Source organism: Gopherus flavomarginatus, chromosome 2, assembly GCF_025201925.1.
Source record: "Gopherus flavomarginatus isolate rGopFla2 chromosome 2, rGopFla2.mat.asm, whole genome shotgun sequence".
NCBI lineage: Eukaryota > Metazoa > Chordata > Testudines > Testudinidae > Gopherus > Gopherus flavomarginatus.
In genome coordinates this window covers 20,782,516-20,795,962 of record NC_066618.1, presented here as the reverse complement: position 1 = coordinate 20,795,962, position 13,447 = coordinate 20,782,516, and the positions used below count along the sequence as shown (strand labels likewise).

At 39.9% G+C, this 13,447-nt stretch overlaps 1 protein-coding gene across 5 annotated transcripts in view; it reads left to right on the top strand.

Moving 5' to 3' along the window:
* Window positions 1–13,447, top strand: part of LMBR1 (limb development membrane protein 1) — a 132,179-nt gene that overhangs the window by 98,688 nt on the left and 20,044 nt on the right. For all 5 annotated transcript variants that reach the window (XM_050942262.1, XM_050942267.1, XM_050942265.1 and 2 more), the window contains 2 exons: window positions 513–577; window positions 2,633–2,705. In XM_050942262.1, the coding sequence (XP_050798219.1) occupies window positions 513–577; window positions 2,633–2,705 (138 nt within the window). The remainder of the gene's footprint in view (window positions 1–512; window positions 578–2,632; window positions 2,706–13,447) is intronic.

Sequence of the window (13,447 nt, the reverse complement as noted above, 5' to 3'; positions counted from 1 at the left end):
AAAATGTGTGCAAACACCATTCTTGAGAACCATCTAACTTGTTAGTTTAAAAGGCTTTTTTGGTGGTAATGTCTTCATTAGTAGTGTATTAAATGAGAGGCGATTTTAAACATTTGTGAGAAATTTACTGAAGCTATCATCAGCTTAATAAGATAGGAATCAAATCTACATTCATGTATCTGTGTAAAGCCGCAGTTAACCATTTATTCAAAGTATATGGCAGCAGATATGTAAAGAGTAGCCAGCTTAAACAAATGAAGGGATCTTTGACATTCTGCTCCATGCTGGTAAAAAGTTTTGGATCACCAGTTTGTAATCTCAGAACCAGGCCCAGAGGATTGTTCAATATTCTGTAATATCTGTGATATTTCTAGTGTGATGGTGGAGTACAGAGGTCTGATCAAAATGTAGCTGAAAAAGAACAATATTCAGTTATATGTAAGAGTATGTTCAAAATATATAATTGCTGTACATTTACTAATCCAGGTGATTTATATCTTTTTCCTCTGCAGTATGCACGCCGGTGGGGCTTTCACGAATGTTTACAGTGATGGGTCAGTTGCTGGTGAAGCCAACAGTAAGTACAATATATTACTACACTTTTGACAATATTTTAAAATAGAAGGTACAGTAACATGGCCATATTCAGACAAATGTCTTTTGGCAAAATGAATTGCTTGCACATATTAAACAATGGTAATTGACTGTGCATCTGGGCTGCAAAATTTTCTGGTATCTGCACTTTAAAGCCAGTGCCCCATGTTTTACACAATGTGGCCCGTCTAGCAAAGATTTATACATGTGCTTAACTTTAGTAATCGGGTGACTACTAACATGCTTAAAATTAAGCATTTACATAAGTCTTCGTAGGGCCTGAGTTGCTCGTGTTGGGATTGATTGCAGAATATTTTGCATGTTTTTGTTTTTAAATGACTATTTTAATTTATAATGCTTGATTCTGTAAACCATATGTATTTACTTATTCTAGAATCACTGAATTTATGCAATCATATAACATGGATAGTAACTTTGATGTCTAATTCCGCCAAGTTTTCATAATTAGTATAGAAATATTGAATAGGTAAGAAATAGAATGTCTTGATTTTATAGCATGATATCTGTGCTCTTCATAAAACTTTTCTATTGTGGTATTTGTTTTTTCCAACTCAGCTGACCTGCTTAATATATTTTATGCACTAGGGTTGAATTAAATACTCCTAATAATTGATATTTTTTATTTGTGGTAATGCCCACTTTGTGTTAGATACTTTCCAAACACTTAAAAAGGCCTGGTCCCTGCTGTGAAGTACTCACAGTCGAAGAATAAATGAGAGAGGTTGGGAAAAGGAAAAGCAATAGGGAACTTATGTACTAGGCAGAGGCGCTGACTCCATGGGTGCTCCGGGGATGGAGCACCCATGCAGAAAAATTAGTGGGTGCTCTGCACCCACTGGCAGCCAAGCTCCCCTCCCAACCCCACCTCACTTCCACTCCGCCTCCTCTCCTGAGTGTGCTGCGTGTCCGGTTCTCCGCCTACCTCCCAGCGCTTGCTGCTGCCAAACAGCTGTTTGGTGGCATAGCAGGCTCCAGGAGCGAGGTGAGAGGAGCAGAAAGGTGGCACGCACAGGGGAGGAGGTGGGGAAGGGGCGGGGCCAGGGCAGGGAGGAGGTGGAGTTGGGACAGTGACTTTGGGGAAGGGGTTGGAATGGGAGTGGGAGGGAGCGTGGCTTGGGGCAGAGGGGGGTCGAGCACCCACCGGTGCGAGCAGAAGTCTGCGCCTATGGTACTATGGAACTTAGTTCACTATAGGCAGCATGGCAGAAATGAGTCTGTAAGAGGGACTTATGTGTGGACATGGTAGTGGCCTTATGTGTGAATTCAGGGAAGCTTATATTATACACGAGTGCTGCATGAAAGAAGGCATGGAGATGACAGTGTGAGAGCATTAATTTTTTTCAATTTCATTTCCCACTATTTTTGGGAATGAAATGACTGTTAAAACCCTACCTGTGACACTGGAGAGCATTAAGCATTTCCACACCTATGAAGTTTTTTAAGCTCAAGTGTTCTGTAGATACACAAAACCTAACAACGTGACTAAAATTGCATGTTTTTTCGCAACTTTGCTGGCAATTTTGCCACTTGAAATGTCAGACTCTCTGAAAACTGATTTGTCATGTAAACTTTACAGTAATTGTTTTTAAAAACTCTTCAGTTCTTCCTTGTTGTAGTCTAGTCAAATGCGAAGTTTGATAAGTTTTTGGCCATTTTTGATTTTTTGTGCACAAAATGATTTAAATTTTTTGGGAGGTGTAATTTAAATGACTGAATTTGGCTTAAACTCCCCCAACCCCCCTTCCCCCCAAATTCCTTTGCACGGAGACTAAATAAAGTTTCAGACCAAAAGAAAAACTTATGGGAAAGTTAACCATCTGATTATAATTGGAGTTCTGAGTATCTTTAGTCATAGACAATGTGATAATATTTTATGCAGCCTTCTTGTACCAGTAATGTTTATATTTTCTTTAAAAGTAGGTTTTAATCCAAAAAGTAGATTAATATATTCAGGCAAGCAAGATATCACATATAAATGAATGTGTATATCAATTAACATTTGCATTTCTAATTTCAGATCCTTGAAGACCTGGATGAACAGATATACATCATCACCTTAGAGGAAGAAGCAATCCAGAGGAGACTAAATGGTACATGTGTTGTGTAATAATATAATATTTAAACCAGAGAAAAACAGAACTTCCTGGTCTTGAGCATTCATTTCACCATAAAATGAGTAGGTTCTCTTTCCTTGTCCTAGAAGCTGTACGCCTTCACTCGTTTCAACTATTCCATGCCCCTACTTGCACAGGACCATGAGGATCCTCCCTGTTTTATTTTATAATATCTGTTATTGGTGGTTTTCTGATCATGTTCAGGAAGTCTGTCTGGGATGTGAAGGCTCAGAATAATTAGCAACAAGTCAGTTGTTTTGCCACTACAATGAAACATATTTCTAAATTCCTATAAGTAAATTCTTAGTCGAATTTGGAGAGGAATCCAGTTACTAATAAGACACCGGATACTGTAAAGAGGAAGGATTTTTGTATTTTGTCAGCTTAGAAGATGAGTGATCACTTGGTGGTCCTTGATTTATTTTTTAACAAATTATTAGCTTAAATTTTACATGTCAGAGCAGCTTTCCACAATCCAGAGGCTCCCAATAGAGAATTTTAAAGTAATCCATTACAGTAGGGTCAGAAAATTTTAAGTAGTTCCTGCGTTTAGTGTAACTTTGCTCTTCTGCTGGGTCTTTCATGTGATCTCAGAGCACTTCATAAACAGTTATTGTTGAGGTACATGTGTATAATGTTGCAAACACTAAGATTTCACAAAAATTTGAGTTTGTTTAAAAATTATGATTTTTTTTTTAAAAGTTGTGTTTTGGTTTACATTTTTAATTGTTCTATTTTTAACCCAATGAAGAAACGATACGTCCTCAACTTGTGTGACCATTTTCAGAGTGAAAAAAGCCCTTATACACAGGTCCTGCACTCAGCCTTGTGGTATCTCACTTTAATCACTCAGGGGAGGCTTTATTATCTTCCTCTCCTGCCAGCCTCTTGTCAACCCCTTCCTGCAAACTCTACTGGATTTTTCCTCACTTTCCCTTTAGTTTTCTGCCCTCACTGACATTCTCTTGCCCTATTTTCCTGCATTCTTACCTTCAGTCTTCACTCTGTATTCCCTTGTCCCCTTGTTGTTTTCTGTTTGGGACATGCAGTGCTACCATCTTCACCAAGGTGTTGATAAATTGTATAATGGATTGCTTGGCCGCACTTTGGTTTGTTATACAATATGCTCAAGACCAAATAATCAATGTCTATCTGGTGTATTAATGTGGTTCAGGAAAAAGGTTCTATACGACACCGGTGTCCAAAGAGCAGTCCTGTATAGTGATATTACATTCACCTTACACAGAAGATGTGCTCCCCAAAGTTACGTTCTTAAAGCCATCTTTTTATACCTTACTTGTGCAACCGTTCTGCCAGTTGTAGTCGGCAGCAACAAGGGCCAGGGTCAATATCTAGGGGTTCCTTTTCAATGATACAACACAGAACTGGCTCGAGCCCCCACTCATTAACCTGGGACAATTACACACCACCCTCTGGGTGCCTCTGAGGCAACACTTCTCCTTTTTCAAGCACTGAGTCTGAGTGTAGAAAAGAAACTTTTAATAAAAAGAGGGAAGTAATCCAGCATTAATTTGGGAAAACACCACAAGTAGGTTTCATGAACCTAAAGCCATAAGCAAAAGACCCACCCCGGAGTAGGTTGGGCAATGTCCTTTTGCTTCAGGTTATTAAGGCCAGCAACTAAAAGTTCTTTTAACATGCCCCTTCTTTCTCCCTCCACCACACCGCACTCAGTTATTGTCCTTGGACAATCCAGAGTTCTGAGGTGCATCTTTGTTAGCTCATCTCCCACTCTCTGCCAGACATTTGCTGTCCAACCCCTCTGCCATTCTGGAACGTCTTGACACTTAACACAGCTTTCAAGTGATTTCAGATTTGTGATTTCAACTCTGTGATTTCAGCTGTTAATGAGGAAGCTTCACTGCTAGTGCAGACTAGGCAGTCTCTTGCATCAGAGACACTGTCCCAAAGCAGGCCTAATGCTTAGGCCGGGTTATCTGTGATTTCAGCTCTATTGGTGTGCAACAAGACTCTCAGGTGAGTCTTAATCCTCTCTGTTATTACACAGTGGAGAGAGAAATGGTCAAGTGGTGTCTAGGACCCACATCACCAGGTACAAGTACCTGTCCCCACCCTCTGTCAATTCCGCTAGGCTTTGGCACCCATGACCCCTGCCAACCACGTGCTGTTGAGGTTTTTTTTTTTTTTTTTTTCATAGATTCATAGATTCTAGGGCTGGAAGGGACCTTGAGAGGTCATCGAATCCAGTCCCCCGCCCTCATGGCAGGACCAAATACTGTCTAGACCATCCCGGATAGACATTTATCTAACCTACTCTTAAATATCTCCAGAGATGGAGATTCCACAACCTTCCTAGGCAATTTATTCCAGTGTTGAACCACCCTGACAGTTAGGAACTTTTCCTAATGTCCAACCTAAACCTCCCTTGCTTCACTTTAAGCCCATTGCTTCTTGTTCTATCCTTAAAGGTTAAGATGAACAAGTTTTCTCCCTCCTCCTTATGACACCCTTTTAGATATCTGAAAACTGCTATCATGTCCCCTCTGTCTTCTCTTTTCCAAACTAAACAAACCCAATTCTTTCAGCCTTCCTTCACAGGTCATGTTCTCAAGACCTTTAATCATTCTTGTTTCTTTTCTCTGGACCTTCTCCAATTTCTCCACATCTTTCTTGAAATGCAGTGCCCAGAACTGGACACAATACTCCAGTTGAGGCCTAGCCAGCGCAGAGTAGAGCAGAAGAATGACTTCTTCTTGTGTCTTGCTCACAACACACCAGTTATTGCATCCCAGAATCACATTTGCTTTTTTTGCAACAGCACCACACTGACTCATATTTTGCTTGTGGTCCACTATAACCCCTAGATCCCTTTCAGCCATACTCCTTCCTAGATAGTCTCTTCCCATTCTGTATGTGTGAAAATGATTGATTGTTTCTTCCTAAGTGGAGCACTTTAGTCCCTCAATCAAGGTATGCCAAGCACAGTTCAGCTGCCCTTGATTCACACAACAAGAATAACAATCCTTTAGAACCTCTGTCCCAACAGCAAAGTAACTTTTGATCCAACACCAGTCAAACACACCATGCAAACTAGGTCGGATCCTAAAGTCCCCTTCCTCAGCTCATCACTAGATGTCAGGGGAGAGCTCATTCAGACCCTGCTTACACGTTTACCAGTAAAAGGTACTATATACCTCACCTGAAACTGGATTCAGTGAATCAACTTTTTACCTTGTTTGTTTCTGGTACCATGGTGTTGCCTTTGAATTTTGTTCGAAAACCCATGCATTCCACATACTAAGAGGCATGAAGACACCTTCTAAGCCTGTGCCAGGATGGATAGATTTGTGAGGGTAATGCCTTTTCTCTATGTTGAAATTTTTCCTATCTATTTAAACCAAAGTTTACTTTAGCTAATGCAAGGTGATATGGAATACTTAGTGTAAGTGAACAGGACTGTAATAAAGATACAAGCCAACTTGGACTAGATAACTGCTATATTAATGTTTAATAATATGCATATTTAAATACTTGGAATAAATATTGTGGGTAGTAGTGTCAGCATAATATATATGTATGCTAGCCAGCGTATATTAGTCAACAGAGGATAGGTTGGATTCAGTTCCTTCAGGAAGTATGGGGCTTGGTAGCCATCTTTACTAGAGGCAGTGTCACTTCCACCTGCAAAAATTGTAGGGAAACAGTGGCCATCATTACTGTCTGCGATCTGTAGCTTCAGTCTTAAGAATAGTGGGAAATCATAGCCATTTTTAGTGAAACCAAACATCATAAAATTCCTGAACTTTTTCTGGCATGAGAAATTTAACCCTTTGCGCCCCCCACCTGCCCAGCTCCTCCCTCTAAAATTACAAGATTTGTGATATATCATGGCTTAACAATTTTGTCATTTTTTATGGATGAGGAACTTGAAAAAGGGACGTCAAAGCTCCAGTTACATCAAACCAATGATGGTTATCGTTAGGGCCAATTTCTCTTCATCTTTGCTCACTCAGACCTGATCTATGCTACAGTTAGGTTGAAACAAAGTAGACAGTACAACCTTGCTCCCATCGATGTAAGTGCCCTACTACACTGACATAACTCTACCAACACAAGAGGCATAGGGCTTATGTTGGTGTAGTTAGGGTGATGTAGTGTCCATGTAGACACTGTGAGTTTCTTATATTTGCTGTTGTCTGCTGTGCTTGTCAAGTTAAATTGACAAGAAAGCCTGGCACCAGCTCCCAGGCAGGTTGCTATCCAGGCTCCATGCTCTGAGTCAGGCTGCTGCCTGCTCCCCAGGGGGAGTCCTGCTGCCCCTCAGGGTCCTGGCTTCCTACTTCCTGCAGGGAGCCTGGTGCTGTCCAGACTCAGGGCTCCCTGTTCTCCACTGGGAGCCTGGTTGCACTGAGACTCCGAACTACTGATGCCCTCAGGATCTCCCCACCAGGGGCAGGACTGCTCCCCCTCCCTTGGGCTTTTGGCTCTCTGCTCCCCAATGGGAGCCTGGAAGCTGCTCGGTTTCTGGGCATGGGAGCTGGGCTCCCAGTGGAGAGTCAAGTGCCTGGGAGGCTGCCCGGCCAGCCAGGCTTGCAGACTGGGGAGCCGAGGGCGGGGGCAGCTGCCGGGCTCCCAGGAGGGAGCAGGAGCCGAATTCCTGGGGACAGCCAGGCTCCCAGCAGGGAGCCGAGAGCCCAGTCTCTTACCCCCACCCCCATGGCCCCTCTTAAGTCATCGGAAGCACTGTTGATGAGGAAGCGCACCACTGAGAGAAGGAGGGTAGTGTGGACATACCCTCAGTTCCGAAGGGCAATTCATAGATTGAATTATGGGGTACTCTGTTTCTGAACTCTCCTCCTTTTATGGAATTTTGGAATTCACTCCCCATCCTGGTCCAAAATAACTGAGATTACTGGCCTTCTGATCACGTTGTAACACCCATATGCCTGCATAGGCATTTGAGGCAGGTTGAGAGTATACTGCATATAGTGTTTACAGCAGCTGCTGCATAGATGAGCTTTTTAGACCCATAACACACAAAGGTGTGTTCAGTGAATCTCTTTGAAGCTATGATGGGGTAATTATAATTGTTCTTGGTGTTTGATGTTCGCTAGTAACTGTAAAATATTCGTTGCTGAATATTTTATGTTGTCATGACAATGTTTATAGTGTGTACAGAAACTTTATGGAGAAATGGCCTTTTAGTTGTTCAAGTATTCATTACAGTTTGCTTAGCATAACATCAGCCATTCACCAAGAGAATATAATAGGAAGGCTAAAAATGATATTTTGGATGCTGCTTTCAAGGCTGTGCAACTATATTATAAATGATTATTTGTTAGTATTATCTGTTCCCAGCAGTGTCCCATACATGGTAGATGTTATACAGGTACAGAAGCAGGTCTAGTCCCTGTTCGTAGTTGCTTACTCTCTTCAAGTATAATTTAAATATTACAGAAACATTCACAATAAAAACTAAGGAAAAATTAATACAACTTAATTCGGTGTCGATTAGAGGTTATTTGTGAGGCCCAGAAGAAGTTTATAATTTAAAAACAAACCACCTCTAAATCATTCCCATCTTTTGTGTGTTTTGCACTGTAAGCTTTTTAGAGTAGGTACTGTCTTTATTTTGCATAGTGTCCAGTGCCAAGCATATTTTTGGTGCCAATCAGATAACACATACACAGGCTTCAAAAAAGACAACTCAGTGATGTAATAAAAATTCACAGTAAAAACTGCATTATAACTGATAAAGGGTTGCAAGGAAAATTATATTTATAGGAGCTTGTATTGATATTTTGGGGAAAAGTCAAGAAGTAGTAATGCACTTTCAGTAGAGATAAGAAAAACCACCTTATAGCCACAAGTGAAGTGATCAGTGAGCAAAAAGTTCATTAATTGAATGCAATGAGTATTTTCCACCACTGTACAAGTGATAATATTATAAGCCAGTGACACTGAGTTTTTACTGTGTATAAATAGGATCAAAAGTGACATATTGAACACCAATTATCTTTAAGATTGTGGGGGAATTAATTGCACTAAATATAGTTTTGAAATATTAAATTAATATAGTAGAAAGAATATGATGTTGGAAGTACCAGTGAAAATTGATTAATTTAGCTGAGCAGTAGCTCAAGTGTGAGTATGGAAATAGGGTTTGAGTGGAGAGATTTTTATATAAAGCAAGCAATTTTTCATTCTTAATTTTTTTGCCAGTAATTATTAAAGTACAGTTTAAATAGAAACCTCATTTGTGTGGCAATAGCTAGAGATTGTGGAAGCTTTGTTTTTGCCACCTATCTCAGAACAGGAAGTGACCCTGAAAAGTCATTGAGTCCAGCCCCCTGCCTTCACTAGCAGGACCAAGTACTGATTTTGCCCCAGATCCCTAAGTGGCCGCCTCAAGGACTGAACTCTCAACTCTGGCTTTAGCAGGCCAATGGTCAAACCACTGAGGTTACCCCCCCCCCCGGTATCTTAATACATACAAATAATAGAAAAATAGTCTCTTTTTTAAAAGGTTTTTTTAACAAGGTTTTTAGTGTTGAGGGAATTGGAACTTAAAATCACAGCAATTAATAAAACAAAATATCTTTTTAGTTTTTGAACAAAAAGTTAGAATTATTTTCATTTTAAACAATTTCAGCTATACTAATTACAATCCCTTAAAGCATCTGTACTTTTGGTTCCAAGACGAGATTACAGGGAAATTCTTCTAGGTCTGTTTCAAAACATGTTTTTTGTTTAGTAACTCACCTTCACCACATGATTTTTCTTTTGTAAAAGTGTATGTGGTAAGCTGCTATGCTAATTGTAGCATTGTAAAATTTGACTCTTCGACATTGGAAATCAAAATTTGTGACTTGCAGGTATACCACTGAGGGCTTGACTACACTGGAGAGTTGCAGCACTGGTGAGGGGGTTACAGCGCTGCAACTCAGGATGTGGCCACACTTGCAAAGCACAGCCAGCGCTGCAACTCCCTGGTTGCAGCTTTGGCTGTACACCTGGTCTGCCTCGGGTGTAGCGATTCCAGCGCTGGTGACGCAGCGCTGGTCAGCAAGTGTGGACACCACCAGCGCTTTTATTGGCCTCTGGGGTGTAAGGAGGTATCCCAGAATTCCTGTCCACAACAAACCAGAAAATGGCTGAACTCCGATCTCCCCGTAGCTACTTGCTAAAAAAACAAACACAGCTGCTCTGTGCTCCAGCGAGCGAGCCAGGGAAGGCAGGAGAATTGTTTTGGAATGTTCAAAGCTGTTTGCTTGAGGAAAGAGGGGGGAGGGGTAATGTTGAGCAACTGTTTATGTGGTCTGACGGCTATTTAGGAGCGCATAATTAGCATTTAGTGAATAAGAGACAGGTGGGGGAAAGGTCAAAACTTTTAAAATGATTGAAGGTAGGCACTGTGTATCTTCCAGTCCTTAGAACTTGCAAGGCAGGGAGCTGAGAACAGTGTCAGCTCAAAAAATCCACTCTCTCTGTCTCCCCCATGCTCCCTGTCACATTCCACCCCACCCCTCTCTTTTGAGAAGCACGTTGCAGCCACTTGAATGCTGGGATAGCTGCCCACAATGCACCACTCCCAACAGCGCTGCAAATGCTGCAAATGTGGCCACACTGCAGCGCTGGTAGCTGTCAGTGTGGCCACACTGCAGCGCTGGCCCTACACAGCTGTACGAACACAGCTGTAACTACCAGTGCTGCAGAACTGTAAGTGTAGCCATGGCCTGAGACTGCCTGAGTGAATTTGCTTTTGTTGTAATAACAAATACCTGAGATAATGCATTATAATGGAGATTTGCAGTAACTATGACACAGCAGCTCCTCAGCAGCGTTAAGAGTGGTAATATTAAGCCTGCTTTCCCAATTAATGGATTTAATTTAAGTAAGCATTCTAGTTAGTTAATCAGTGAAGCAGTAAAAAGTGTTCTGAACTATATACTCCATAAGTGCTATGAATTGAAGTGTTTGGGACTGAGTTTCAGTAGACTGAATTTTTCATAAATCCTTCCATATTTTTAAAATATCTAATTATAGCATTACACAATTTTAATTATGAATATTAATTCCTTTATACCTTCTTGCAAGTAAACTATATATCTCATTAACGAACAGCCAGAAGTCATAAGAAAAAAAAAAAGTTTGACAATTCTGATATCTACCCTAACATTTTTAGTTATTGACGAGATACTCAAAGTGTTTCTGTTTCCAGCATATAATGTTTCAATATCCACATCACTTCTACAGAAGAAGAATAAAGCTGGGACTTTTTTTTTTATATTAAAAGAGAAAAAAAGTTGCCTTTAGCTATTAGTTTTCCTGAATCCAAAGAGACGGGTGGAGCAGGATCAAAAATACTTACGTGATCAAAGTTATTGGCTCTGAAGGTATCCTTACCTATGTAAGAAAGATGAAAGGTGGTGTTTTTATTGCACGCTAGTAACAGTGTAATTTTGAACTAATTGGTGTTGAACTGCCAATCACCTAGGGGGAATGCAAATAGATACTCTTACAGTTTCCTTTGAGGTACTGAAATCTTATGTCGGGGCTGGAAGAAAAACAAAATAATACTGTTAAATTGACCTTAAATGAGCTGCTTTGTGGTTTTCTTGGAGAATCCCTTCTAATTTTTCATAACTAGTCCAAACAAGTTTTGTCTACCAATTTGATTTATTGGCTAGACAATGCTGACATTGAACTTTGTGCATGTTTGAAATAAATTAATACGTTGTAGACCTTTAAGTATTTAGCTGCATCCTCATCAAATAGTATTTTGACTGATCTAAAACTTTGCCTTACTGTCTCCTTTGTAAAATATGATTCTTTTGTAGAATAACCAGTTACTTGCCTTCACTTTTAAGGAAGAATTACAAGAGCTGTGTCATATGAATGACTCCTGTTCTCTATCAGGGTAAATATTAAGGTCCTAATGCAGCTAGCATGGACATTGTTGGAAAGACTTCCATTGATGTCACTGGAAGTTGTGTTTAAGCCTTAAAATTATGTATTAAAAAATAACCTCTATTCAAAAGATATGTATTTTTTTTCTAATGATCTCCAAGTACGTTGCAAAGAACGATAAGTATCAAGTGCTAATTTTAACTTTTGTACAAAAAATTAATGGGGCCTGGATTTCAGCCTTAAAAGTCAGAATTTTGCTGTTGACGTCATTGGAGCCAGGATTTCACAGTAAAAGTACTTGTTGACTGAATAGAAGTCATTCCGTAAGTCTGGTACCGTACAAGAGAATAAGGCAAAGTTTTAGACCTCTCAAGCTAACCTGTCAAGAGCATACAGCAAAATAAAAGCTTACAAAACTAAAGATTATAATAAATTTAAAAACTTAGATTTATTTTAAGAAAATGGATTGGAAACATGAGAAATTAGATTCTTATAATTCACATAATTCAGGAAATCTAGAATAAAGAGAAGACAGATTTGTACTAAATACCTTTTACAGGACTTATTTATTGTTCAGCCCTTATTACTAGGCTTTTTAGGGGGTCAGTGATGTCAGTGGGAGTTTATGCGTACGCAAGGATAGAATTGGGCTTCTTGCTAAGGAAGACAATGTTTTTAAATTTAAATTTCTTTATATAGCGGTAAATACAAAACTTAAGCATGTTAATTTAAAGCAGAAGTTAAACTTTTTCCAGAAGAAAATTACTGATTGAAATACATATTTGGGATAAATGTTTAACCGTATTGAAATTAAGCCATATCAATATTCTGTAATAAAAAATGCCAGTGTGTTTTGAAATTGTGTCCTCACAAGGCATGAGATACCACAGTGATGGGCATGGTATAAGAACCTGAATAGTATGTATAAAACTAGTGAGGTTGCATTTGGAAAGTTATGTATAATTCTGGTTGCCATTAAGGGTGCTTCAGCAAAGTACTCATGCAAACCACCTATGCTACCAAAGCTACAGTCCAGCATCACTTTAAGTAACTTGAGTCAAACCTTTGTTTCTATAAGAAACAAACAATACCACACAGAGAATCATGATTTCTATTGGGACTCTTTATTAGTGTTAGGTTAGGAAACGTTCTCCTTTTCACAATGACTGAGGAGTGGCTCATAAAGACGTACCAAATTCTGGATGAAGTAGACAAGACACTTACTATAGCAAGAGCCATATATATGGTGTGGCATGTGTGACCAGGTTTTTGTGCATAGAGGTCTTTGGGAGTATAATGGTCTGCTTCCTACTCCACTTCCCAGAGGAGACAGGATCATGGGATGAGCCAACTAGTGGATAGGGGGAATGAGTCTAGTGGTAGCTTACTCCCTGCCCTCTCCTCCGCCCCAGCCCTTAGACACACTGGGAACCATATTTCCTGATTTCTGCAGACTCCTTGTTTCAGTTTGCCATCAAGGATGGAATGGTTTCAGTGTGTTTTTTTGACTTACGAGTATTGAAATATCCAAACTTTTGCTCTAATTGTTAATTTAATGTTCAAGGTATAAAGGTTGAAATACTGTAGTGACAAGTATGGTGTTACAACTAAGAGAGAGAGAGAGAGAGAGATGAATGACAAAACTACTACTACTTAAAAAAAAAATTTTTTTTTGAAGGGCTACGTTTCATAAAACGCGGATCAAGGAGTACAGATACAAGAAACAATCCATAGACAAGTCATGATATACTGCATAAATAGCTCTAATGTAAGGCCCCTTTTATGCTGTCAAACCTGCAGAGCCAACAAGTGGGCATGAACTTGAG